The sequence below is a fragment of the Bos grunniens genome, chromosome X, assembly GCF_055505025.1.
Source record: "Bos grunniens cultivar Pamir isolate PY7600 chromosome X, Bosgru_T2T1.0, whole genome shotgun sequence".
Taxonomy (NCBI): Eukaryota; Metazoa; Chordata; class Mammalia; order Artiodactyla; family Bovidae; genus Bos; species Bos grunniens.
The window spans coordinates 21,006,549-21,029,690 of record NC_141194.1 but is presented as its reverse complement, the minus strand read 5'-3'; the positions used below and the strand labels follow the sequence as shown (position 1 = coordinate 21,029,690).

General features: G+C 42.8%; 1 protein-coding gene across 13 annotated transcripts in view; it reads right to left on the bottom strand.

The window, feature by feature from the left end:
* Window positions 1-14,271, bottom strand: part of PDK3 (pyruvate dehydrogenase kinase 3) — a 123,015-nt gene extending 108,744 nt beyond the window's left edge. For 12 of the 13 annotated variants that reach the window (XM_086389378.1, XM_086389380.1, XM_086389377.1 and 9 more), the window contains exon 1: window positions 13,977-14,271. In XM_086389378.1, the coding sequence (XP_086245504.1) occupies window positions 13,977-14,082 (106 nt within the window). In that variant the 5' untranslated portion in view covers window positions 14,083-14,271. Of the gene's footprint in view, window positions 1-12,939; window positions 13,076-13,976 lie in introns of those variants that run through there. The other variant, XM_086389387.1, reaches the window with a different exon arrangement.
* Window positions 14,272-23,142: the final 8,871 nt, after the last annotated feature.

Genomic DNA, 23,142 nt, shown 5'->3' with positions numbered 1-23,142 from the left:
CCCATCAGCCCTCGTCATTCAGTTCTATGTCCCGTGGATCTCAGGATTCCTCAGCATAATACCTGGCACATTGCAGGTGTTTACTATTTCCTGATGAACACTGAAAATTAAAATACCTAGTAAGTTTCAGTATTAACTTACAATAGCAAATAAAATTCAGGGGTTCAAGATAACATTTGCTGGTAATGGTAAATTCCTTTAATAGATGATCACTTCATTCTCTATATCTGCCTGGGAGTATTCCAATCTTTATAGTTAGGGGAGGAAGAGCCAGAAGGTAGACAGGAAGGTGATAATAAAGTGGCAGTATGGTGTGTCGGGCCAGAGGGACATTTTGAGAATGACTTCCCAAATAGAGTGGCTGGAGTATGTGAGCAACAATCACAGCCAAAGTCACCACCCAGATTCACGTCATTTTAATTCCAGAAGCGGGAGGGTGGGGGGGGGGTGTGGTTAGGATCTAGTCCTAACAGTGGATGGTGAGTTAAGGAATGTCTTGTTGTCATGGAAGCAGGAACAGTTAAGTCAAGGTCACAATGTACTCATCATCGAGGTTAACTGAGGCAAAACCTTAAGTTAACCATTTCAGTGAATGAAGAAGCTTCAAAGCCAGTCACGCTAAAAGCACTATGTTTCTTGGAAAATGATTAGTTTACAGAGCTGGGACCTTCAGCCAACAAACTTGAAGATAATTAACATTCGAGGTCAAGAGCTCCCTTTGCAGGAAGCTGGTTTCATCCAGGAAACACTGTGTCACTAACTTCCCACAACAAAAGCACGGCCAACATCTACTGAGCACCAACCATGAGCCATGAGCTGTGGGGCATTTTTTCAAGTTCACGGGTGCAACAGGCCTATGGTTCAATGCTATCATTTCCATTTTGTAGAAAAGGACACTGAAGTGTATGTAGTGGGATTAAATGATTTGTCCAAGCTCACACACATGGTAGGCAATGGAAATCAAGCTTTGAGTACAAGTCCACACAGACCAGTTATGGTATTTCCAGAGAGAGACAACAGGCACACTAACAAGGGTGGGTCCTTCGAATAAGTAAATAAAGTAAATGAAGTGTAAGTAAGTGAAGGAGGTAGCAATCTGATGGCTCCAAAGTGATAACACTAGACAAACATGAGATTATGCAATTTCCTGATTGTTTAACAGAACAAATTTAGACAAAACCCCAGCATTACTAATAGAGACTGTTTGCTAGAAAGAACTGCACTGGGGTTTAACAGTACATTAGGTAGGAAAAAATGGTATGTTATATTGAAAGAAAAAAAGTGTACGTTTAAAAGCTCAATCTACCTGAATTTTAACTGTGGTTTTGCTCCTAATTTTGCTTAGGTAAGATACTTAAATCATCTACGCTCCAGTGTCCTCCTTCAAGAGAGGGAAACATCTATTTCACCTGGATGGAATTGAGCTCCATCTGTCTACTACTGTGTCTGGTCAAAAGTGGTATGCAAAGGGAAGTTCCCTTCGCCTCCTAGAAAGAATAATTTCTGGCTCCCTCTGGAAGAGGTAGCCAAGATGTTAGGTCAAGGAGCTGGCGCTGTGGGCAGCCTCTTCATTACCTGGTACACTGCCTTTCTTGTGTGTAAAACTGGGGAGGTTGGACAGGGGATCTCTAAGCTCAAGCGCCCACTGAATCAATCTATGGGGATAAGATTTTCATTTAGACACCTTGCAATTATTTATCCTGCACCAACCTTGCCTAATGTACAATCTGGGACAACTCTGGAGAGAGCATTGCTAGGAGTGAGTAGCCAAGAAAAAGAGCTAGAAATCAAGAAAAAGAGTACATACATATATTTACATTTGTTTTCCACAAACACACACACACACACACACAAAGAAACAAAGCCTCCAACGATGCTTTGGATAAAGGACAATTGGGTTAGGGGCTTCCCTAGTGGTCCAGTGGTTAAGAATCCACCTTGCAATGCAAGGGATACGGGTTCAATCCCTGGTCCGGAAAGATCCCACATACCACAGAGGAACTAAGACCGTTGCCACATCTACTGAGCCTGCACTCTAGAGCCCAGGAGCCACAACTACTGAAGCCCATGTACCTAGAGCCTGTGCTCCACAACAAGAGAAGCCACTGCAATGAGAAGCCCACACACACAACAGAGAGTTGCCCCCACAACTAGAGAAAAGCCTACGCAAAGCAACAAAGACCCGCCGAAGTCAAAAAATAAAATAATCTTTAAAAAAAAAAAAGGACACCTGGGTTAACACTTCACGTATACCCAGAAACCACCTCTATTACACAAACCTCCAAGGGAGAGGTAGAGAAAGCATGCCACAAACTCATGGGATGCAAACATTCTGGCTAGCTGATATATACTGACGTATTTGTCCCAACTTCTCATTCATTTAGAAGCCCTTCAAAGGCAGCAACAATGCCTCAACGATTCCGCAACGCTTCTCAGTTTCCACTTCATTCTGAATTCAGAAAGCTTGACAAATGCTGACGGACTCCTGGGAATTCCCTGGTGGTTCGATGGCTAGGACTCGGTGCTTTCACTGCCAGGGCCCAGGTTCAATGTCCGGGAACTAAGATCCCACAAGTCGCATGGCACAGTCAAAAAAAAAACAAAAGTTGATGGACTCCTAAACATCTTAAGTGTTAACCTTCAGCACTCAAAGACTTTATCGCTTAGTGTTTCAGAGCTCTTGGGCAAAAATTTTAACAGATCTAACACAGTTCTTAACACTGGAAGCACATTATAGTCACCAGTAAGTAAAAAATACCAGCACCTAGATCCTACTCTCAGAGACTAATTTATTGGCGTCTACAGGGTTTTTTTTGGTGGTGGGGAGGGGGGCAGGCAGAGGGCACTGGTTTTAGGAGTTCCCCAGATAATTCTCAGGAGTGCTCAGGGCTGAGATTCACTGACCAGTATCTAATCACAGAAAATTCAACAGCAGGATAAACCAAAGACCTCCTCAGGCTAAGACAGTGGCTGAGCATCCCCAACTTTTTCACTGACCCATCTATTTTTAGTCTCTATTTTCCTGTTTGAGTTTTGTTTCAGCCTCCTAGGAAACTGAGCACACTGGAGCACATGACAGGACCGATACAGGAATGTTAATACAGCAAAACTTTCTGCTTAATGCTTTTTACTTCACCTCAGAAGCAAGAGGAAAAATTAACCAAATCTATACAAAGTGCACAGTCACGTATTAAGGAATATCTGCTACCAAGCTTGAGGAAACCAAACACTGTACTCTTCTAGGACAGATCCAAGGTAGGGTCGGGTAAACCCTGAGTCTGCTCTGGTCAACGAAAATGTAGTAATTCGCTGGGAAAAGATGTGCATGTTACATAGCTCTTGGGATACTTAACTTCACGCCTTGAGAAAATGTTAAAAGAGATACATAGTGATTTATTCCCAAGAGTGACAACTGACCTGACAACTACACTGACCTCCATGCCCTAGTAAGAAAGAAACAGTGACACGACCCAAATGATGGAGTGGAATCAGAGGTCAAGTCTAAAAACGAAAAAGTCCCAACTACTTGGGTGATGCTTAGGGAAATAATCTACCGAGTTAGAACCCCAAATATTCAATCACAAGGAATATAAACATCAACCTGTGTAACAGATGACAAATAGCTTACTGTAGTTTTTGTGCTATTTATTATAGCAGAAAGAATCATCTCCGACAGGATGAGACACTGACTGGGAAAGGAGGTATCCTCAAGGGATATGAAGGAAATCAAACCCAGCTCTGCCACAAATATGGTGAAACGGGCTCCCTGAAGATGCTTTCAGGCTAGCTTCAATGAAGCCAGATACCCATTCATAGTTCCCAGGTACCCATTATAGTTCCCTTAACACATTTTCTCTAAGTTAGCTAATTTACCAAAAAGAATTAAGTGGGCAAGAACAGCAAGAATCTCAAGTAATAGACAAGGAGCTGCCATCACCAAATTTTACCAGAAATTACAAGGCAAAAGTTAGCATATGATATTTAGCTGAAATCAGCAAGTTCTCCTTTTGGAGAGAATTTATAAATATTCTACTCTGTGACAAAACAGCAACGAGAGAGAAAGATACAGGGTCTTGATCATTGCTGCTGTGCAAATGAACAGCAGAACTGAGTAAGAGAGTTGACTGCAAACATCCCAGCAGAGAGGGCAATGAATTCCAGAGGGATTTAGTAACAATTTACATACTGCTCTAGGTGATAAATCTGACCATGATAAAAGCATTGTAAATGATTGAGTATATTAAAACTCAGACTGTGCACTAAATAAAAAGGAAACATATTCATTGTCAACATATGTAAATAGATGGGCAAAAGCTGTAAGCCTACGGCACAAAAAATGAATAAAGAATTAGAGATGATATTCTTCTCACAAGCCTTTAATTGTATACTTTGATAGTTATTTTATTAAAGAAGAGAGCACAATAGGAAACAATAGTTACACAGAACAATAGCTTACTGTGCAAAGTAGACACAGGGAGTTCACACAAATGATTAAAACTCCAGAGCCCGGACAGACTTTTTTTTTTTCTGGGCTCCAAAATCACTGCAGATGGTGACTGCAGCCATCAAGTTAAAAGATGCTTGCTCCTTGGAAGAAAAGTTATGACTAACCTAGACAGCATATTAACAAGCAGAAACATTACTTTGCCAACAAAGGTCCGTCTAGTCAAAGCTATGGTTTCTCCAGGAGTCATATATGGATGTGAGAGTTGGACTATAAAGAAAGCTGAGTGCCAAAGAACTGATGCTTTTGAATTGTGGTGTTGGAGAAGACTCTTGAGAGTCCCTTGGACTGCAAGGAGATCCAACCAGTCCATCCTAAAGGAAATCAGTCCTAATATTCATTGGAAGGACTGATGCTGAAGCTGAAACTCCAATACTTTGGCCACCTGATGTGAAGAACTGACTCATTTGAAAAGACCGGGATGCTGGGAAAGATTGATGGCAAGAGAAGGGGATGACAGAGGATGTGATGGTTGGATGGCATCACCGATTCAATGAACATGAGTTTGAGTAAAATCCGGGAGTTGGTGATGGACAGGGAGGCCTGGCATGCTGCAGTCCATGGGGTTGCAAAGAGTTGGCCACAGCTGAGCGACTGAATTGAACCAGAGCCCGGTGAATAAATGGTCAAGGGCACTTTACACACATCAAAATGAACAAAATAAACCCACAAGGGAAAAAAAACAAAACTTTTAGCTTCTACGTTACCTATTACACAAAGTCATAAAACCTCATTTTGGGAGGGCTGCAGAGAAACCAGTACACTTCAACTCTGGGGACAGCCCTATAGATTAAAGCTATACAATCCCTCGAAGTCTTTCACGTGGTAATTCCACACAGGGGCACAGATCCTAGAGCTAAGCCACCGATCACCTGGATGAACCTTAGCTATCCCAAAGTCACCCTCCAGATAGCCAAGACTGAATCGACTTAGCAGCAGCAGTAGCAGCAAGCAGGGCAAACAGAGCTTAAACAAGAACAACAAAAATAAATAAATAAATAAAAATAAATGCAAAATAAGAGCAATCACAGCACACTTCTTTAACAGGGAGCCAAACTTAGAGGTTAGGGCCAGAAGGTAAACAGTTTGGCTTTGTGGGCCAGTCTCCATGGCAACTACTCAACTGTGCTGCTGCAGAGGTTCAGAAGCCACATATGCTATGTAATGAATGGACATGGCTGTGGTCCAATAAAGCTTTATTTACAAAAATAGGTGTTGCCAAAACCTAGAGCATGCACAACATAAAGACCAAACCCTAATGGGAACTATGGACTTTGGGGGATAATGATGGATCAGTGTTGGTTCATCAGTTGTAAAAAACGGCCCACACTGATGCCGGATGTTGATGGTGAGGACATTTTATTTTTGGAGGTGGGTATGGGAGTTCCCTCTACTTTCTGCCCATTTTGCTGTGAACCTAAAACTACTCTTAAAAATGAAGTCTATTAACTGTAAGACAAAAACAGGTAGCTGGCCCTTAAGACTATAGCATTCCAAGGGGAAAAAAAAAAAAGGATTTGCCCAATTCTGGAATCAGATAATCATGGAAGCAAAATATCAGTTAACAGAACGCACACAAAATGAAAAGGAAAAATGGTGGTATTTTCTGCCTCCATCCAGTAATAAGACCAAGGTTTCCCAAATCTTGCCAACAACCCGATCAATTTCCCGAGGTTTAATGGGAGGAAACCACTCAGTCATCCGTAGGTCGGTATTGTGACCTGTCCCCCCCTTCGGAAGCATACCTAACTGCCAAGACAACAATCAGAGCCGGAACTACACCTGAAGTGCTCAGAGTCTCATAAACCATGTTGAAATCCAGTCATATCAGATCTTTAGGGCCCAAAAGGTCAATTTGTCCTTTAAATTTAAATACTGACCCCATGACGTCTATGGGGTCGCACAGAGTCGGACACGACTGAAGTGACTTAGCAGTAGCAGCAACATGCATTAAGCCACATTAGATATCTGTCCCCGAAATGGAATTGTTCTTGTCCCCTTTCAATTCTGAATCACTGGCTTTCGTCTCTAAACAGGTGAGTCGAATTCTTGGCAGCGCCTTAGAGCAGAATAGCCTGACTGCTGACAGAAAACCAGAGACAAATCCATTCTCCTCCCCAGTAGTAATCAGGCTTTAAGAAGTATGACTTTACAAACCCAAGGCTTTTCAAAGAGCAGTCATTTGGAAGCAAAGTCAACTTTTCAGTGGGCACTGGAACCTTAAAATACCTTCTCAAGGGAAAGAGAAGGTAGCTGGGCTTTTGAACCTCAAAAAGAGTCCAACAGGGAAACTGGCTGCTGCCTCCTAATAGCTGAAGGCTCCAAAGTTCGCAGAACCAGTGTTAATTATGGTAGAAATCTTTTCTGTGAAAAGGCAGAGTTGTCAGACAACCTCTCTTCTGGCGGATTTCAGAGACGCTATATTTAAACATGGGGACCTTAGAAGTTTGCACTTATATAACCACTGACTAAATTAAAGCGACATGATGTTTAATAACCTTTAGATGGAGTCAATAATCACCACCTACTGAGCGCCCACTCAGGGTAGAAAACAAACAGCTGAGGTTGAGAGAGGTTATGGAGAAGAGGTGAGTGCCCACCCTCCACAGAGAGACAGTTTAGAGTAAAATCAAGTAACAGAAGCAAATATCTTTAACACAAGTGTGGCTGTGCAAAAGACAAGGGCAAAGGAACTGGAAAATAAAACAGATGGTCTGTAGAGAGAGGATCAGAGTGATTAATGAAGGAACCAGAAGAGGACAGGGTAAAGCTGAAAGATGAAAAGCATGTCCAGGTGAAAATGTGAATCATTTCCTATGAACACATTTGAGATCCAGAAGGTTCTACCTTTAAGTTATGTTGCACAGTCCAAGTTCTCCTTTTCTTACACCACTAAGAGAACTTTTAACTCATAACAACCACTTAATAGGAAGACCTCGGGCTTTTGCAAATATCACAAAGAACCACCATAACATGAACTGCCATTTAAAGACAGTTAATTGGTCCAAAATTCCTGAGAGTACCAGATTTATAGGGGGAAAAGAGAGTAAAAGTTGTACTGAGATATAAAATCAATAAATGTTTATTCTGAACATTAAAATGTAATATTTCTATTACTCTTAATAAGGAATACATACAGTCTGAAGCCTTATTGTCCAATAGAAATACGTGAGCCACACGTCATTTTAAACTTCACATAAAAAGAAACAGGTGAGATTTTTGATGCTTTGTTTAATGCAAATGCTCCCAAAATTACCATTTCAACATGGAATCAATACAAAAGTATATTGAGATATTTCACTATTTTTATATTGTCTTTGAAATCCAATACCTTATACTTCCCTGGTGGCTCAGATGGTAAAGCGTCTGCCTACAACTCGGGAGACCCGGGTTTGATCCCCGGGTCAGGAAGATCTCCTGGAGAATGAAATGGCAACCCACTCCAGTATTCTCGCCTGGAAAATCCCATGGACAGAGGAGCCTCTTAGGCTGCAATCCATGGGGTCGCAAAGAGTCGGACATGACTGAGCGACTTCACCTTATACTTAGATCTCAATTCACAGGCTAAATTTCTATCAGAAATAATTGGCCTACAATTAGATTTCATCAAATTTACAGTTCAGGTAGATTCACATATTTAAACTGTTCTAAACATACTTAAAAGTTTTCCAATTAACTGAATCAAGTTTAAACTTTAATTAAATCAACTCAGTTTCCCAGTTTTAATCACATCAGCCACATTTCAAGAGCTCAATAGGTTCAAGTGGCTAGTGGTGATAAAACTGGACAAAAAAGGTCGAAATACAAAGAAAGATAATCCCTGGAATCAAAAATTCAAACCTAATTACCAAAAGAAACATAAAAAAACCAAAGCAAAATGTATAACACAGTATAAAATTAAAGGATTAAAGACAGAAAATGCAAGGAAATTATAGATGTTTATCATTACAGATAATAGATCCGTCATATCAACTAATACAAACTGGTTGAACTTAGCCACATAAAGAAATGGTCTGGCTCACAAAGCAAAACCCAACTTTAAGTTTTCAAGACAATATTTAAAACAAAGTAATTCAGAAAGTTTCGGGAAAATTAAAACAAGGAAAAAAGGGCTCCAGATCTCAATGTCAAATAAGGTTGCATATTTAAGACCAAAAAGCACTGAACTAGTAAAAGCATAGCACTCTGTATCCTAAAGGGTGTATCTCGCAATGACAGTTAAGGCTATCTATGTGGCAAATGTAACATTAACAGGCACAAAGCAAAAATCATAGGCAATGTGTGGAGAAACAGAATCGTATTACTAGGAGACTCGAACCTCTCTTAGCCCATGACAGGCCCAGTAAATTAAAAAAAACAAAGGTTATAGAAAATTCAAATAACATAATACAGCAGATTTGATATATCAGACCCTGTAACCCGAGAAGAGAACACAACCTTATTTTTGCTTCCCAAGGAACAATGACAAGAAATGAGCCCTGACTGGACTACAAAACAAAAATCAAGAAATTAAAGAAATAATGATTCAGATAGCATTCTCTGATCACAATGCAACAAAACTACACATCAACAAAATGAGAATACAGGGTACGTTTACACTGGAAATTTAATAACTCTTAGTTAACTTAAGAAAATGAAGATGAAGAAGAGCTGCGGGGAAACAGGATCAAATACTATACATATCAGCTGCTAAAGCAGTGTTCAGAGGAATGCTTGTCACCTTAAATACTGAAATAAATAACAAAGAAATGAATTTTACCATTCAAAAAGAAAAAAATAACAACACTGAGCAGATCAGGGGGGATTAATAAACCCAAAGTAGACATTAATGAACTAGGAAACAAAAGTCATAAAGCTAAGAACTGAATCCAATCATATAAATCAACAACTAATCTCATCAAGAAAGAGGGGGGAGGGTATATAGAAGGAATAAAAGGGGAACAGCCACAGAGAAAATTAAGACTAAGAGACTACTATCTCAGCTATGCAAACTGACTTTAAAACCTTGATGACTAGGATAATTTTCTAGAGAAATAAATCAAAATGGACTCTAGCAGAGACATAAAATCTATACAGATCAATACCACAGGCTAGAGAAACCTGTCAAAGAGCAATAGTTCCCAAGACACACTAGGTTTAAAAGGTTCTGTAGGTAGATTCTACCAAATCTTTAAAGAACAGATAGTTCAAAGGATAAACTATGATCTTAGGGCAGAAAAACAATTTCTCCTGAAACAAGCATGACACTGACAAGAAAATCTAACAGACTGCACATACACACAACACCCAGAGCCAAACAGCACATGGAGATAATATAATGAACCCAGGAATTCATCATACTATTCTCTCTAGTTCTGTGTATGCTTAAAATTTTCCGTAATAAAAAGCTAATGTTTGACTCAATAAAAAATACTGAATCATTACGCTGTACACCTGAAACTAATCTTATAAATCAACTACTCTTCAATTTAAAAGTTTTCTTTACTCAAACAGAAAATAATTCTATCGAGATACCCTTCTTCACTTATCAAAAGTTTGACAACCATGTGGTAGAACTGTAGCAAGACAGGTACTCGCAGAAACTTCCAGTGAGAGGATAAAGAGACAACCTTGATATGGAAGGCAATTTAACAATATTTATCCAAATTTCAAGGCTTCCCTGGTGGCTCAGACGGTAAAGAGTCTGCCTGCAAGGCGGGAGACCCAGTGATCCAAATTTCAAATGCACATAGCCTTTGATGTAGAAATCCCATTTTGAGGAATCTGTCCTATACAAATACTCACACGTGCATGAAATGACGGATGCAATAATTCACTGTAGCATGGGTTGTCACAGCAAAGACTGGAAACAACTTGCTAGCCATCAACGGGGAGCTGGCTAATGACTATAGTACATCATACAAACTCTCAGATGCCATAAAAAGAAAAAGGAAGTTCTGCAGTTATAGATATGGAAAGTCGTCTGAGGAATTAAGTAAAAAGCAAGGTAGAGACAAAAGTATTACGAGTTGCCAGTTATGTTAAAATGGGGAGGCAAGTGGACGAATGTTGGAAGCTGACTTTTCTATGTCGTTTTGTACCTTCTGAATCTGGAACCATGTAACTATAATCTCAGACCAAAAAGAACCTTTTTTTTTTTTTTAATCACACCCTTTGGAATTGCATTATTGCAATTATAAACTCATAATCCATTTATAACACCTGCTATTCTTGTGACAGTTGCTAAGTGTGTGAAAGGCCATGTTTTAAGTAAAGACTGAGCTCAAAAGGCATAGAGAAATAAGACCCACAGATCAAAGGGGGACAACTCCAGATCCAGAAGATCATCTTAACTGGCGGTTCTCAACCCTGGTGATGCTGAAGAACCACCCAAAATACCAATGCTCTATACCCCCCCCCCATAACATTTATAGTAAAGTTTGGGGGATGGGGCCCAGGCATGAAAACCATGCCTCTAAATGCTTTATATAGCAGTGGTCTTCAACAGAGACTGATTTATTTTGCTCCCCTGCAGGACATGGTGCTGTCTGGAAACATGTTGGCTGTCACAACTCAAGGGTGAAGGGAGTGGTGGGTGCTACTGGATCTAGTGAGTAGAGGCCTGGGAGGCCCACAGCGCACAGGACAGAGCCCGCACCTGCCCCACCCCTAAAAATGTCAAGAGCGCTGAGACTGAGGAATCCTCCTTTCAAATAAAATCAGTGCTTCTGCAGTAACATGCAGTTTTAGCCTTCCTTCTTAAACAAGGAAGATCATCTTATTTACTAGTGTGGATATATTCGCATAATAAAGCTATTTCTGTGCCCATAAAAACCACAATTTGTCAGTGTGGTTGTCACAAATACTCTAAACGTGAAATTCCGAGTATATCCTCTCTCCAGTCCAGGTATTCTAGTCAAAAACTCGGGTCCCATTTGTAAAGCAGCCAGGGGAAAAGTCACGAAGTTCACCAAGTGGCAGCCTGTGGATCGACATGGTCCAGCATCTGTTCTGAGCCCTGCGTCTTTTAAAATATATTGAATTGGTGCCAATCAGCTTCCCTTTCTGGAGCCAGCACATATGGGGTGGGGGCAGGTAGGTTGCCACAGTCCCCCCACCCCAAGCTGACTGCTCCCCACCCGGGGCCTTTAGCATTTGAGGTGGCCCTCCCCTGCCGTGTGCTCCAATCACTCTGGGCCATAAAAGCCTCCTAACTCTTGTGCCTTCTCTCCTTAAAAATACCCTCACACCCCTTCTAAATTCTCAAACTCCCACATCACTTGCCAAAATCAGACTGCTATCCAGGGCTGGAAGAACCAAGAGAATGGTAGAAGCTGAAATGGCCTCTTTGTGTGATAACTGTCTACTGTTGTCATTAAAGATAGGTTGCCTGCCACCTGATTCACCTCTGGGCATTACAAAGGAGGCCTGAGTTTCTAGCAAATTCCACCACAATCTTATATATATATAGCACTTCTGTGAGCTTCCTTATAAGGAAGATTTCAGTTAGTAAGCTTCTTTCATTATCCGAGATTAGAGTAGCCCTCCACTACTCCCCAAATAGGTCAGAAGCTTTATATGGGAAATACCTATCCAAAGATTTGGTAATTTCTTTGTAAAAAGCTCATCCCTCTTCCTTTGAAATTAGGATCACACAGTTTCGGAGCTGTGCTTTAGAGATGACCTTATACAACCCACATGTGTTCTTGAGGAGGAAAATGAACTCCAGTGAATTCAGTCCCTCAGCCAAGGCCAGCAGGCTCTTGAGTCACTGGCACAGCAAGAATTAGAACATTTCTTTCCAGATAATGGTCCCATGGGTTTTCCACAATAACACTATCCCCCACTGTGGTTTTCCTCCTCAAATAACATCTTTGCTAGAACACCTATTAATGTGGTAGATAGGAGCTGCTACAGAAATAAATCAGCCAAAATGTCTCCAAGCTACCAGGGCTATCACTTCAACTTGGGAGAGTAGAAGGAGGGAACTAGGAGTCTCTAGATTCTTTTTATGTCTTTTATTGTGAATTAACCTGTCTCAGTTTACCCCACTGAAAAGTGGATACCTTCAGACTCTCTCTAAGCCACATACTAGGGATGGAAACGTGCTATTTATAGCAACAGAGACATTTTCTTTTTAAACTTTGAAGGGGGCGGGGGCTCTGCCTGAAACCTCTAAACTTCTCACAAGTGACAGAGATGGTAAAGTAAAACTAATGAAAAGCTTCTGGGAGAGAAGTTTAAGATGCAAAGGTTCACCTATCACCGAATTCTGATTTCCCTCATCATTTGCTGGCAAACTGGTTTCTTAACATTTAATTTGGTCTCAACTAACCAATTCCGCTCGTCCTGTCCCAACTGTGAACATCACACGGTGCTCTGGCTCTCCACAAAAAGTGCTACCTACTCTGCACTTGGGTTTTTATGCCCACCTGACATCATCTCTTGACATTTACCTAAGATTCATTAAACGACCAGCTGCCCCGTTATTCTCCCTTGAGAGCTTAGAACATCTCTGCTGCTCCATGTTCTTTCCCTTCCAGGATGCCTTGCTCTGACTCGATACCTGGCTGCGCACTTCGGTTTTATCACTTTCACGTGTTTCACAACCAGCTGCCCCGCATTCAGCAATTGTGAGTATTCCCTACGTGCTTGCACCGGCACCACTCTGGGGAAACACGGTCCAGTTTTAACAGAACGCCGTGGACTCTATTCCCATCTCAGCTAGGCCTCAGGCAGGTTGGGGGCAGGGTCTTCTGTGCTCGCACCTCACTTCGTGGAAGCTACCCACCAGCCCACCGCACAGGGGAGAAGCGAGGGGACGCAGGAGAGGCACGACGAAAGGTGTGACACCTGATCCTGCTCTGGCGCCAGGAGCCCACACGTCAGTTCTTCCCCAGCATCTAAGGCATTCGCAGCCCAGGCCTCCAACTGCTTTACCAGAACACCACCAAGACAGCAGTTCGAGTCCGGCCGCTCCGGCCACCTTAGGTGGTGCCTCAGAGCACCTTAGAGCAGAAAAGGAACGAAATGTCATTGCATAATTTATTCGACCGCAAGGCGTTTCTAAACAGGTCTTACCCAACGCAAAAAAAAAAAAAAAAAAAAAAAACACAAAAAACAAAAAACAAACCCAACGACCTAAACATAAAACCATTGAAAAGCCACCCACATTCCGCTCCGAAGTTTTAATGGCCCGGAGGTCTGTGTCAAGCAGATTGGAAGCTAACGACGGCAGGTTTGGGAAGTCCAGCCGCCCGGGTTGATGCTCCTCAGACACCGTTTCTGTGTGTCGGGGTGAGCCCCCGGCGGGTGTGCGGGTGCCAGGCCCTACCCCTCCGCGCCCCCAAATCCGAGCCTCTGGGAGAGGCCCCGGAGCCCCGCCCGTGGTTCCCACGGACTTTGCCCGGAGGCCGCGGACACCCGCAGCGGTGGGCCCGGAAGGTAGCGCCTCCGCACCCTGGGGTCGTGGGGACCGTGGCCCCGCACTTACCGAAGTCCAGGAACTGCTTGATGGAGAGCGGCGACGGCGAGAAGCGCGAGTAGCGCTCAATCTGCTTGGGCACCGGCTGCTTCAGCAGCAACCGGAACAGCCGCATCCTCGCCCCGGCAGCGCAGAGACCGGCCGAGACGCTCAGGCGGCCGCAAGGACCGGTGCAGCTGAGCCGCGCGGATTGGGCACGTTCGCCAAGCGCGCACCCCGGCCTCCGCCTCCGCCTCCGCGCCGCTGGTGCAGCCTCCGCAGCACCAGCAGCACAGCAGCTCCCTAGCCGCGGCCGGTTGCCCGCGGCTTTCCCAGGCCCCGCCCACGGGGGCGGAGCCGGCCGCCGCACGTACGCGGGGCGCGCGGGGCGCGCGGCCGCACGCGCTGGCTGCTGATTGGCCGCTGCCGCCTTGGCTTTCTTTCGCCCGGGCACAGCCCGGCGCCGGGGCGTCCCTCCTTTCTTCCTGGGACCCAAACAAGCCCGGCAAGTGCAACTGACCCGGGTCCCGTCCCGGGCTAGGTCCTCCGCGGCTGAAAGGTGGCGGAAGTGCAAGGAGACTGGGAAGAGACCCGAAGCCCTCGCCCGGAATCCGATCCTACGAGCTGCTCAAGGCCCCTGTCTACCGAAGGCATCTCTTCCGGGAAGCCCTCTCTGGATCAGCTGACTTTGACTTCAGGGTATTCGTTGCATCTTGATACGTTTTCATTTTCTGTTTACCACTTAATTATAGAGATTGCTTCATGCCCACCACCACCATCACCACCGTTGGGCAGAAATAAACTCACTGGTTCGGATTTCTGCCTGCCCATCACCATTGGACGGAATTCATTATAACGTCATTGATTCTGTTTCGTGCCCCCCCCGCCCCCACCCTTCACCTTCGGACGGGATTGTTAGGTCAGTGCCTCCCTATTTCGTGACTCACCGCCCCTGGTTCCCACCAACCCTCCCTTCCCACCCTCCTTCATGGGCCAACACCTTTGGGCAAGATTAATTGATAAGTCACTATTTCATGCAACCACCACCACCAGCAGTGGACAGGGTCAATTATAAGGTCACTGACACTTCATTTCGTCCCTACCCCTACCCCCCTCTTGTGAATGCCCTCTAACATCATTGGACAGGATTAATTGTAAGGTCACCGTCTGTTTCGTACTCCCCCTGCCCACCCTGTTTTGAAAGGATCTACCTTTCAAAACACTACTCCTGCAAAGGACCAAATATAAGGTCTTAGGCACTATCTTTCAGACCCCTTCATGACCACCACCACCATAGGACAGCCCCCTGACTCTTTTTCATGCCTCACCACCACCACACCACTTATTCTGGACAGGAGCCTGTGTTTACACTGTGTTTACACACTGCGTTGTTCTTTGTGTAAGAGTGAACTTGAACTCAGGGCTCAGTATGTGAAATCATTATTTCCCAAGTGAAGGTATAAAATACAGCTTGCTTTAACCGTTTCCACCAAACTTTGCTTTATTTTTAGCAATGTATCAACTAAATGACCGGTAGAATAGGACTTCCCTGATGGGAAATGACTAAGACTCCATGCTTTGATCCCTGGTCACAGAACTAGTTCCCACATGCTGCAAGAAAGACTGAAGATCCTGTGTGCCACAGCTAGGACCCTGGCATAGCCAAAGAAATAAATATATTTTAAAAATGAAAGAATATTCTCTAAGGAAAGATAAAAATTTAACTGGAAATCACTCCTTTGGTCTGGTTGGACTGGTTTTCTCAGTAGGATTATTGGTGTGTAGCTGTTTAGCTTCTGTGCCTTCGTTGGGTTTTTATGCACCCAATTCTCTACTCTGAACTTAAAAAGTCATACGTATACTCAAAAGACATCCACTGGTCTTCTCTCACTTCTAGATTTTTAAGTACATTTTGGTCATCTTCATGGTGGTATGTTATGTAGACTACCATGTCTTTCCCATTCAAAACAGAAGCCTAAAAGACATACTAACAATCTTGTTAACCAGGAGCTTTGCCAGAAGAGCTAAGCAATGCTGATGGTGTGCATGGGCAGACAAAAAGACCTATGGTCTGTGATTCCCCCAGTGACTTTCCCGGGGGCTACCTGGAGGCACAGTGTACTTGGTGGCAATGTGGGAGTAGATGAACAGGAAGACTGAGTATCCATGGAGAGGGAGTTTTTCCCAACCTAAGTTGCAAATCGCTGCTGATCTTTCTGAGCTCAGAAAGACTTGTTTCACTCCTTTCTTTTTTTAACTGAACAAAATGCTACTTTATATCTATGTATTCTGATTTACTAAACTTTCATGTGCCTAGTTTTATTAATATTTCTCCAAAAGGTGGCAAAGTCTTAGAGGCTGGGAACAATATGAAAGAGCCTGGTATAATAGAAATTGTCGTAGTCCAGGGCTGAAATGAATCCTAAGCTTGGTTCTATCATTAACTAGCTGTGTGACCTTAGACTAGTGGGGGGAGATAAATTAGGAGCTTGGGATGAACACACCCACTACTCTTGCCTGGAGAATTTCATGGACAGAGGAGCCTGGCAGGCTACAGTCCATGGGATCGCAAAGAGTCAACACAACTGAGCAACTAACACTACTATATATAAGACAGATAACCAACCAGGACCTACTGTATAGAACAGGAAACTCTACTCAATATTCTCTGATAACCTATACAAGAAAGTTATCTAAAAAGAATATATGTTAATGTATAACTGAATCACTTTGCTGTACACCTGAAACTAACATGACATTGTGGCAAATCAACTACACTCCAATAAAATTTTTAAGTGTGAGAACCAGTGTGCTGCGGTATGCACTCTAACCCAGGGCCCTATTCCTTCTTATTAATGCCTCAGACCTGAGCGCACGCATCACTTAGATCTACATCAAGGGAGGCCTTCCCCCATCATAAATGCTACTCATTCCCCTTGCTATATACTTTCCTGGCTCTCGTGCCTCCCACTGTAACACGCAAAACACTTTGTTATGATTTTATTATTGCTGTCTATTGACTAGTGCTGCTTTTGTCGGCAATAGCATCACCCTGTAACTACTGGATCCAGGTCTGGCTTATTCACTGCTTCATCCTCAGCATCCAGCGTAAGTACCAGCCAGTATTTAGGTTCACAACAAATATTTTTTAAATAAATGAAAACCAGCAACAACAACAAAACCTACCCCAAATCGCATTCCTTTTGATCAGCTCTCAATGGAGAACAAAGGCAAGGGTAGTGTTCTGAGTAATTAAAACGATAATGGACACTTCATTACATAATAATTAGATAAAGCCAAAATCCAAAGTGGACTCTAACAGATGATGGAAAAAAAATAACCCCTGATTATCTCACCATCAATCACTGGTGGGTGGATCTTATCATAAAATGCCTCCACCTTCATTTGACTCTATGAAATCCTGGTCTCCCTGTCTTTTCCTCTACTCTCTCTTCACTCTCAACAAATATTTTTTTGAGCACCTACTGTGTGCTCTGTGAAAGTACCTATGTTGTCTTTTCACAGTAAATCTGATGGGTGAATATTATCTTTATTTGATAGGTGAGTGAACTAAGACACACAAAGCTTAACCTAATTTAAGATTACACACCTTGTAAATGACAAGCCACATTCGAATCAATATCTCCTGACTCTCAATTCTATGTTCTTTCATAATACTGGCCTGAATTGTTCTTAATAGACATTTTTTAAAAAGTATTTTTAGGTTCATAGCAAAATTGGGTGAAAAGTGAATTACCACACACAGCCTCCCCCACCATCAACAACCCACACCAGATGGTACCTTTGCTACAGTGAGCCTACATTGACACATCATTATCAATCCAAGTCCATAGTTTACACTACTATTTATTCCTGGTATTGTACAGTCTATGGCAATGGACAGAAGTATTCCCTGAAAAATCAGCTGTTCTCTGCCTACACATCCCACCTGCCACCAAACCCAGGCAACCACTGATCCTTTTACTGTTCCCATAGTTTTGCCTTTTTCAAAATGTCATATAGTTGGAATCATACAGTATACAGCCTTTGCAGAGTGGTTTCTTTCATTTCCCAATGCGCATTTAAGATTCCTCCTTGTCTTTTTGTGGTTTGATAGCTCATTTCTTTTTGCTGCTAAGTCGCATCAGTCGTATCCGACTCTGTGCGACCTCATAGACGGCAGCCCACCAGGCTCCCCTGTCCCTGGAATTCTCCAGGCAAAAACACTGGAGTAGGTTGCCATTTCCTTCTCCAATGCATGAAAGTGAAAAGTGAAAGTGAAGCCGCTCAGTCGTGTCTGACTCTTAGTGACCCCATGGACTGCAGCCAACCAGGCTCCTCTGCCCATGGGATTTTCCAGGCAAGAGTACTGGAGTGGGTTGCCATTGCCTTCTCTGCATTTCTTTTTAGGTCTGAGTAATATTCTATTGTCTGAATGTAGCAGAGTTTTATTTATCCATTTGCCTCTTGAAGGAAACTGGTTGCACCCAAGATTCACTAGCCCACCTTTTGATTTGAAAAGTGGAAAATAAGAGTGTGGAGATGAGTGAACTAGAGGAGCAACAACTATTTACGTGTTACTGAATGTATACTTTGAATCAAATATTGGTGTATTTGAAGCAGTAGCTCTATTTTCCCAAGGGTCAAGATTCTTGATTTTTTTTTTTTTTTACAATTTATTTTCAGTGGTTCAGATCCTCTTGAAGTCCATTTATCCTAGTCTTTTCAGTTCTAATTAAGTTTTTTTGGTCTCAATGGTCTTTATCTTGCCCCAAAAGAGGTCAGAAAAGACTTTAACTACAGGGATAGTGTGGCAGATTAACTTACTGAGAAATGAAATCTGGGTTTTGTTTTTGCTGCTCTTTTAGGGAACAAAACAAAGGGAAAGCTGATCTTCGCCCACCTAAAAGACAATGGATACTTTGGATCTCGGCTTTGGGCTCCTGTGCCTTGGGAAATTTATTAGCTGTTCTGTAGAGAGGGTGCTTTGGTTTCTAGGGCTGAAAACAGGTTGCAAGATATTAAGAGACATTCTGGTAGTCTCTGTAATCCCACCTCGGATAAACCTCACTGGCTATAATACTGAGCAAAGCTGGTAGTCTCTGTAAATTCATTCCCTCTTCCGTTGGTAACTACCTCTCACTGCCTTTTGTTTACTTCCCAGTGCGGTGCAATTGTGCTTTGGGGGTGCTGGGGAGGTGTCCAATGGGGAATAGCCCACTTTGATGGTGTTAATAATAAATGAGATATATGGCTCAATCTAAAAACTCATGAGCTTAATTCTGAACACTGGCCATGGTTCATGGTTTTTGGCACATGACCCAGTTGAGGCCAATAAAAAGCAGAAGAATGGACTTCTCTTGTGATCCCGTGGTTAAGACTGTGCACTTCCACTGCAGGAGGGGGTGCGGGTTCCATCCCTGATGGGGGAACTAAGATCCCACAGGCCAACTGATGCAGGCAAAAAAAATTTTAAAAGGCAGGAAGCATTTCCTGGGAGCTTCTGTAAAAGAAACTTACTTGCCATTCAGAGAAAAACCTTCTGGACGGATTTCTCACTCTTTCTACCTCCTCCCCATCTCTAAGCACACACTCAGAAGAATCAGTGGACAACCATCTTGTGAGCAGGGTGAAGCTGACTGTGTAGAAAGCAGAGCACAAGTGGGAAGGTTAGGTCCCTGGTGATGTTGTCAGGCAACTAAACCAAAGCAATCCTGAAGTTTCCTCCGAGCTTCCAGTTACACAGGCTAGTACAAACTCCTTTATGGTTTAGGCCAGCTCTGGAAGATGCATATTACTTAGAGTCAGAAGTATCCAAACTGGCACACAAAGCATTTTCCAGATACCCTGCCTACACAATTAGGAACAAGACCCACATTGATGTCTGTTGATGGATGTCTCTCCAGCTTTGCAAGTGGGAACTCAAACTCAGATTTAATATGATTTTTTAAAAATAAAAGTAATATTTCATGTATCCAAGTGATATAGAACAAAATCACGTCTTATAATATTCAGAAGAAAAGAAACAGTTCTGGAGGATGGTTAGTAAGTCATGGCAGATGCAGTCAATGGATCATTATACTGTCATTAAAAATTCATTGTGTGAAGTCTATATGAGAACATGGGAAATGCAAACATTTTAAGTAGGTTAAGCCAAGATACAAAACTTTATTTGAGCTCAGCTATGAAGAAATCACAAAGGCTTCATAGAAAAAAGTCTGGAAGTAAACAGAGTGAAATGCCCACAACAGCAACACCCTAAAGAGTGTTTTGAGTGATACTGTTTAGGAAATTCTCAGAGTTCTTGGGTGGGAAGTGATTCCAAAGCATGAACCAAACTAGGTAACATGAATGGCCTTATTCAGTCCTCCTTCACCCCAAAAGAAGAAGGCTTATTATACAGAGACATGTTGGAATCCACTGTTTTTATTCAAAGCATGATTTTATCAGTTCCCATTAATATTTACTTAGCACCCATAATTAACTGAGCATGAATCGTTATGTACAGTGGACTCTGATATGTAAGGGGCCACCTCTTATCTGGAAAACTTGGTGTTTCTTACATGAGTAAGTCTAGTACAGGCTTCACCCATCCAAGCTGTTTGCCAAGAAGCAGCCGCCACCCTTACCCCTGACTATCACCACCCCTAATAGTGAACTTGACAGCAAACCTGAGTCAGTTCTCAAGTTGCTAAGATTTCATCAGACAGCCTTGTTGTGTAGCTACCAGGAGGGCCTCTTCCTCAGGAATTCCAGAGTCGTCTTATCAGCCCCAGTTCTTTTCACCTTCCTTCTCCTTCCACTGATGCCAGTGTTCTAGAGGTGTGAAGCTTTGAGGACAATCCAGCCAGCCATTCCTCACAAGGAGATGGAGGATTCCTGCTCTCAGATAATCTGGTCCCATGTACCATCCCATGCCTGAATGTGAACGTGCGTGAATGTGAAAGTCACTCAGTCGTGTCTGACTCTTTGCGACCCCAGGGACTGTAGCCCACCAGGCTCCTCTGTTCATGGGATTTCCCAAGCAAGAATACTGGAGTGGGTTGCCATTCCCTTCTCCAGGGGAACTTCCTGACCCAGGGATTGAACCCGGGTCTCCTGCACTCCAGTTAGACCGTCTGAGTCACCAGGGAAGCCTGATGCCTGAGATAACTCTAAATCAGTGATACTAAAGAAACGGGACTGGGGCCAATTGCCTACCACAATTTGAAATGTGCAATAGAATGGAATCGAAAAGGCCAGATCTCAAAATCTAAAGAGATTCAATCTCATCAGAAGTATGACTACTAAAGCCCATATGGGGCTATTGAGCACTTGAAATGTGCTGACCTGAATTGAGACATGTTGTAAGTGTAAAATTCACACCAGATTTTGAAGACTTGGGATGCAAAAAAAAAAGGGGGGTGGGGGAGAAACAGGGAGGGAAGGAGGAAGGAAGGAAGGAAGTAAAGGAAAGCAAAAGAATATACAAAACTGTCTCATGAATAATTCTTATACTGATTACATACTGAAATAACAGCATTTTACATATACTGGTTAAATTATATACATTACTAAAATTAATTTCATCTCTCTCATTTACCCTTTTTAAAATGTGGCTTCCAGAAAATGTCAAGTTAAACCTGTGGCTCACATTTGGGGCTCCTGTTAGATTTCCATTGGACAGTGCTGTGCTTGATATATTGCAGGGTGCCCCTTCTACCTCTGTGTACATAGACAAGGTAACTAACATCTGCTGCTGGGCTTCTCTGTGCCAGAGCTGTGCTGGGTACGGTTAGCTCTTTCAATCCTTGTATCAATCCTGCAAGGCACTCAAGAGTAGACCCACTTACAGATGAGAAAACTAAGGCTCAAAGAACTTAAGTAACTTGCCTAAGGTCATCCACTGAAGTATGAAAGAGCCAGTAAATTCAACACTGGATACTTTTTCAGGGAATTATTCATTTGCCAAGGCTTTTCTCTCTGCCATGGCTCGGTGACCTATACAAGCAGAAGTGATGCCAAAAAAAATGGGAGGAGACGTGTTTTCTAAAACTGAAATTGCTTCACACGGACTAGCCTCATTAAAAAAATAAACTACACCTCCCTAGTCCTTGAGGCCAAGTTCCAAACACATGACTGGTGACAAGTGATACAGCCCTGCTTTTCTTTCCCTCGGATAGTAACCTGGAAAAAGGTTTTCAGTGGGTGCTATTGAAGAGCTAGACCTGCCCCATTCAAAAAAGATTGCTATACGTTTTTTGTCATTTTATGTTGTGTGTGTTGCCATAGGGGCATTTAGGTTATTTCTACACTGTCTTTCCTTCCTTCCTTCCTTCTTTTTACATATTTATTTATCCACTACAAATAGTAAACAGTACGGTTGTGAATGTTATCTTTGGACAGGTATATGGACTCCATGAGAAAGTCTAATACTACAAGATAATGCAAATCAATTAAACCAATTTATATCCTATGGACGAAAAAGAGATTTTGTTAATCCACATTCTCTTCTTCGAAACTTGGTATTATCATTAATACAACATTGTAAATCAACTATACTTCAGTAAAATAAAAAAACATGGTATAGTCAGCTTCATCAAATGCTCTACTTTAGGGTTCGGGTGTTGGTTCCTGGGTGTTCATACTGCTTTATGTATTTCATTAAGAAGAGAGGCACGCATGGACCTGTGGATCTTGAGTCCAGGATTATTAACTCGGTTCTATGCAATTATGGAACCCCTCGAAAGCAGTTAGAGTCATAGCACACATATCTCTAAATGCACATGATTAGCTCCCCTAAACACCTCAGCCCAGTGAGGGGCACAAAGACCCAGCCTCAGTCTTGATGCTGTTCTGAGCTGGGCAGTGTCTGTCCTTTCTCCAGAGACCCCTTCCCTTCATTCAGCCTCCACCAGATCAGCATCACACTACTGGACCTGGAGTTTCCCTTCCAAGCAGGACACAACTTCAGTGTCCCATTTCCTCACCCGCTTTGCCCTTTCCTAGCACCACAGCCAAGGAGTTGGGTCGATAGTTTTGGCTGTGTGGGTCTTTGAGCGGTCCTCATGACACCAGGAAGGCCATCTTCTGTTCCTCACTGAGCTAAAGGATCACCCCTAGGTACTAGTAACCCCCACTTGGTTATCCCGCAAGATGAGGCATGTTGCTATTTACTGACAGTGTGGTTTTAGGCAAAAGTTATTTAACCTCTCTG